At 38.8% G+C, this 6,279-nt stretch overlaps 1 protein-coding gene across 1 annotated transcript in view; it reads right to left on the bottom strand.

The window, feature by feature from the left end:
• Positions 1-3,208: 3,208 nt before the first annotated feature.
• LOC307261017 (sodium/potassium/calcium exchanger 3) overlaps positions 3,209-6,279 on the bottom strand; it is a 29,114-nt gene continuing 26,043 nt past the window's right edge. The window contains exons 12-17 of the mRNA XM_080041454.1: positions 6,002-6,113; positions 5,593-5,759; positions 5,149-5,263; positions 4,943-5,055; positions 4,470-4,535; positions 3,209-4,079 (exon numbers count right to left, since the gene is read on the bottom strand). Of these exons, the coding sequence (XP_079897580.1) occupies positions 3,969-4,079; positions 4,470-4,535; positions 4,943-5,055; positions 5,149-5,263; positions 5,593-5,759; positions 6,002-6,113 (684 nt within the window). The 3' untranslated portion in view covers positions 3,209-3,968. The remainder of the gene's footprint in view (positions 4,080-4,469; positions 4,536-4,942; positions 5,056-5,148; positions 5,264-5,592; positions 5,760-6,001; positions 6,114-6,279) is intronic.

Here is a 6,279-nt window from a genome sequence, read left to right on the forward strand (position 1 = left end):
CATCGATGATTAAAACTCCTGGCATGACATTTCAGCTTTTAAACTTTAACAAGAAGAAAAGACATGAATAATAGAAGAAAGAATGGTTCGGAGTCAATCAAGTGGTACAAGGGATAAATAGTCACTGGCATCTCAATTATTCAAAATCTCCATTTTTATTTTCACTGCTTGTACTCATACACATTTCAACAATCTAGCCATTCTTAAAAACATTTAAAAAAAATATCATTTTATATTATTAATTTACTTAAATTAAACCTGTAACCAGGACCTTCACTTTCCGTGTTCCCCTGCATGAACGTGTCAATGAATCAATACTGAAATAAAAGAAAATGTTAGCGCTGATAACATTTTAAGACACAACTGCAATTGAATTCATAACAAACAGAGCATTAGTCTCACATTACATTCTTCATATTCTACTAAACAAACATATATCCATTCATTCTGTTATAATAATTCACAAGTAGGCTTACATTATTTATCTTTTAAATATCAAAAAACATCACAAAACTAGTCTCTGTCCAACATTCATTATTGTAAAACTATGTATTATATAAGTATTTTAACATTTACAAACAGTAAAAAGTATTGTCAAGTAGACAATTATAATAATTATACAGCCACTTGAAAAAAAGAAGAAAAAAAAAGGCAAAAAGATTGCCCTGATCCCTTTTGGTGGAACATTAAGCCTTCAATTTGTCATATAATCTGAATGTGTCTAAATATCTGATTCTAATAAGGACAGAGAAGCAGCAGGTATATAAATATGGAATATGCAGCATTATTTTGCCATACCACACACACACACACTCACACACAATACAGTACATTTATATGTGAGTACCTAAAGTGCTGATTCTGTCCTGATCTGAGAGGGAAAATGTTCCACCAACGGGACATAATCTCATCAAATGTACAAGAAAACAGAAACATCGATTGTCGTACCTAAAGGTGAATTATTAATACTAACCTGCACTCAAAGTCATCAAAAACTGTGACACACGTCAAAGTACATTATATATTAGATCTCATAGTATAACCTCTAGAAAATACTGTAATACTAAGTTAATCTCTTTACGTACATTAAGATGTACCAATACTTGCTTATTAGCAGTGAGGCAAAAATCATCAAAATATCATCACGATAATGTGCATTTTCATATCAGTGTTTCTATTCTAAAAGTCTTCTGACACATACTGTAGGTAGTGTCCTCCCTTTGTAGGACTCAAGAACCTCACCGTGTGTTCAGACGTGCTTCGCTGTAATTCAGTGCCGCCTGCTACATTTCAATGCATGTCAATATTTCCACACTAATGGTAAAACATTCAAAACATACACGGTTCTTCCAACTTAAGGCCAACAGACAATATGTTATTTTGAACAGCAGGCCCAAGCACGACATGGCAGATTGAAGTACCATTTCCTATTATTTGTTTTCATCTGTGAAACCTTCAGAGAAAATCTTTGAAGTAAGAGTTGTCTGAAATGTCAGTGAAACCAGGATTACATGTCTAATACTATATAATATATAGGTGTAAATATTACTTAAACTGTATCCAATTTGGCCTTCAAATTCAAAGAATATCCAGTTTCACTACGTCCACCTTTTTAGCCGCTTGTCACATGTTGTGTCACATGTTTTTTTGATAATTGGTCAAAAACTCAGCTGCAGCTGTCTGCTACCTGTGCATTTCCAAACTGTTTGATTAGTGTTGCCAGAAACTCATTAAACACTTGTTACCAACAGAAACTGATGGAGAGACAATCTGGGGCTATTGCAGCAGAGAAGAGGAACTAACTCTATTATAAAATCTATGTGAACAAGTAAGAGGGTGTATTTGTGCTTTTAGACATATAGGGGAGAGTGGCCTAAGTTGTGCATTTTGGAAGTTGTGCCACCCCTTGTTTCTAGAAAACCGTGGAAGAAATTGGAAATGTGACCACATATTTAAGAAGAGCCATCCATTTGACTCATCATGTAAAGAAGGGAGACACAAGGAATAAGATATAAGCACATTTAAGCTAAAAAAACTGTGTTTTGCCTTTCAAAGTAAAATTTACATGATCAAGGTTTTTTGATTATTGTGTCTGAACACTTATAGACACGTTTGAAAACATTTGACACATGTTTTAGTGCTTTGGTATGCTACATTTTGAGTCTATACAGTTAGCACGATGTCAGCCCTAAACTGCTGCATCATGCCTATTATCCTAATTGCTGGGGTTGGGGTGATTTGTGCCAGAGGGCCTAGGTGAGTTATAAGTAAGTAAGTAAGTAAGTAAAATGTATTTATGAAAGCACATTTATGACAGTTTGCACTGTCCAAAGTGCTGTACATAGTGCATTCAGTAGGTAAACAATGAAGGTAAAATAACAATAACCAAAATAAAAGACGTAAAGCACATACATCCACACAAACACAGATAGTAGTGCAGAGGTAAGATAGTTAATGGGGAGGAAACACCAGGGTGTACATATGGGTTTTGAGCCTTGATTTAAAGGCAGAAATGTAGAGGGAATCACATTTGTCAGGTGGCAGTTGGTTCCACAAGCACGGAGCAACTAGTGCAAAGTACATTTCTGAGAGTTGTGCCAGTGGCATGGCTGTATACGCTGGTCACCAAAAGAAAGTGATTGTCTACAGTAGCTCAGAAGAGACTGACATCTCAATTCCACTTTACGACACCACTGATGAGAGTTCAGATGGCCAGAAAGATGATGATGGTGACTTTGTCATTGTGAGCTTTGCAGGTAAAACCATTAGATCTGCTAGGCCTTGTTTAAGAAAATTGTCCTTCAATCTTTGTCAACTATTTACTTTATTTACTTTAAATACACCTTAAATAAGTGATTGTCTAATGGATTTGTCTTGCATTACAGTTTATGAGATATATAGCAATGGCACAATTCACCCCATGGTATTCTCTCCAACCGCACAACTTACACCACACCGGGGGCAAGTTGTGCAACAAGACAACTTTTTTTCCGAAAGCTATATTTCATCAACAGTTTATTCCAGATCCAAAGTTTTTATTGCCAGGGATGCACAACACCCTGAAATATATGTAAATATTTGAGTTGGAGACTTTACTGTCAAGGCCTTACTTTAAAATCACTTTGAGTGAAAAGTTGCACAACTTAGGCCACTCTCCCCTAAAACTATACAATTAAACTGAGCCAGTAAATTGGCTGTAAATCTGGACTAATGGCTTATTGCTTTAATGAAACAGGGGTGACATGTATTTTATTCAGAAAGGGAATCTTCAAGAAGAGGCAGTATGGAGCATTCTAGACACTTAAAAGTGACCTCAGTGGCACCAGTAAGATAATTTGCCAGAGTTTTAGCAAGAGGTGACTTCGCTTCACAACTGAGGCTTTTTGGCAAATAACCTTAGACAAGGCCAGGAGATCAACTGTCAGATATCTGAGTATGAAACAGGAGGAAAATACAATACTTTTCTTTATTTTTTATGGTTTGGAAACTGACATTTTTACTCAGTTACGCTAAATAATTTAACATCAAAATCTTAATTGGTGGTTACAGAGCCACAAAAAACATCCTGTGTAATGAGTTAGTTAATGACGACCAGAAGAATGTGTTTTCTAAATCACATTTGTTTTTGCTGATGTCCCTTCCTGTTTCATAGTGTCACTGAAGGCTTACATCTGCCATGTCATTAAATCTTTTGGTAGGTCACCGGAGCCGATACTTCAAACAGTGCCACTGCACGCGAAAAAAGGAGAAGAAATTGTGCTGTCTGTAAAGTGTGTGTTTGTGTAGTTGAATGTGTACAGTTTCGACCCTAGCAAACCCAACACACACACAGGTGCACATTGAACTCTTACAAGGAACACAAGACATTTTTTTTTTTTTTTTTTGCTTCAGGTGATAAGACGGCTGGTGGAAAGGTAGGTGGTACTCAGCATGTGGTCTGAAGTGGGTTGACCTTTGACCTTAAGGCCTCACATCTGCCCAAAGAAGATGGAGCAGAGCAGGAAGATGGCATAGAGGAACAGCAGGCCCAGACCCAGCCGGCGATCAAGCTTCCAGTGGTTCAGGTGAATGCTTATCACCTGAGAGCGCAGAGAGACAGGGGGAGAGATATGACATACCAAAATAGAATAGAAAACTGATTTCCAATTTTGATCCATTAAACCCAGATTTAATGTTTCGCCACTTGGGGGCATTGTAACAAGCTCTAACACCGACATATTTTAGAGTTAAGGAGAATAGGCCTGCAAACGTTTATCTATTAACATATACAGCAAGAATGATTTATAATTGTTTGTTATCAGCCAACATGTACCTCGATATATATGTGAAGAGCTTAAATAGACAATAGATAATGGAGAGCTGAAATCATGAAGTCACATCCGGGTGACTACTCACTCATTCAACCTATACTGATTTATGGCATAATGAAAAGTGCAACATTTGGCTTTTGTCATTTTTCATTTCCTCACCGTTAGAAACACAGATGCCAGCAGAAGGACGACAGAATACACCAGTCCTTTATTATTTATGTAGACCTGTAGGACCGAAAAACAAGCAGGTGTCACAATTTTATGATCATCTAAAATAGGTCAAAATGTCAGCTTTCAATCGCTCTCTCACTCACATACACACATCAGTAAAACTGGAAAACCCCAAGCAGAAAAAAGTTAAAGTAGCTATGAGGAACTTTTTAATATTTCTTTAACAGTCTAATCATGATCATAAATTACATGTAACAACAAACGGAACCATCAGGGCAGAGAATGCTATTTTCGTATAGTTTTTCTTACTTTGTCCGGGTACGCTCACCCAGGAACAGCTGGCATGGTAAAAACACTACCGCTTTTGTCCAAAGGGGCTGCTAGAATTAACACAAACTGAAAGTTCCTCGTAGCGCCTTTAAAAAGAGACCAGTATCGTAGGGAGATTAATGTGTGCGTACTGATGATCCGTGATCCACCACGAGGGTACGCAAAGCCCAGGGGAAACCCAAACCCAGCAGGATGTCAAAGATATTGCTGCCTATGGAGTTAGACACCGCCATGTCCCCCATGCCTGAAAGGAGACAGGGGAAAGTTGAACTGAAGCAACTGCACCACAAAGAGGCAAAAAGAAGAAGAAAAAGACTTAGATGTGAGTTTTTCTCACCTTGTCGAGCCACAATCAGACTGGCCATACAGTCTGGCACGCTGGTCCCTGCTGCCAGGAAGGTGATGCCCATGATGTAGTCTGGGATGTCTAGTGTGTAGCTGATGATGGTAACCTGTGAGACATTAGGAAAAATCAGGCTCAACTATTCATTATTATTGGAGCTAAATGGCTTGTATGTTGTAGTTTAACTTTTAAGCTTTTATTGAGTGGTTCATCAAATAATCATTATATATCCTACAAAACATTTGAACTGGCTTGTGTTTGTAATACATTTAAAGCTATAGGGCGTAACTTTTGTTGTACTAATTAATATGGTTACATTCAAGCCAACGCCAAACAAGTTGACACAAAAGCTGATAAAGCCTATCAGCTCTACAAAACTTTTTGTCTTTTGGTGTCTTAGTATTTGAGGCTCACTGTCACCAGGTCTGACTTCCTTACCATCCACACCATGAGGTAGGAGAAGATGGCGATCCACAGGGTGGAAGCCACAAAGGTGGCGATGAACCAGCGGTGCCAGCGTGGCTGAATACAGTTGGGCACAGTGCAGTAGAGGAGCAGGCCCAGAGGCCACGTGATCACCCACTTCACCCGCGCACGCCAGCCACCTGCCAGGAGCGGGAAGTCAGTCGGAGAGGGGGGCGGGGGGAGGCGGGGAGGGGGTTGGGGGGGGGGGGGTCACATGGTAGTACTTTAATCAGTCAAGTACATTTTGTCAACTACATATTAGCTACAACATCAAAATAGTTTAGGCACTTTAAAGGTCACATATTATGCTTATTTTTCAGGTTAAAATTTATAATTTGGATCTCAACTATAAACTGTTTTCATGGTGTATGGAGCAAATTACTATTATAATTCTCAGTGACATTGCTGAATCTCCTCTTTACAACCTCTGTCGTTTCAGAGCCTGTCTCTTTAAGCCCCTCCTTCCAAAAAGTCCAGTCGGCTCTGAATCTAACCTGCAAGTAAGATTCAGGGGTATCTGGGGGTGTGCCTATCACAGCTGGAGGTAGTGCTAGGTTAGGTTGGTATTGAGGGGTCGTGGCTTCTCCCCTTATGACATAATAAGGGGGGATAAATCTGACTGGGGTTTTTGAACACAGGTTCAGAAAGGTAGAGTTGGAG

The sequence above is a fragment of the Ammodytes marinus genome (assembly GCF_949987685.1).
Source record: "Ammodytes marinus genome assembly, chromosome: 14".
NCBI classification, from domain to species: domain Eukaryota; kingdom Metazoa; phylum Chordata; class Actinopteri; order Uranoscopiformes; family Ammodytidae; genus Ammodytes; species Ammodytes marinus.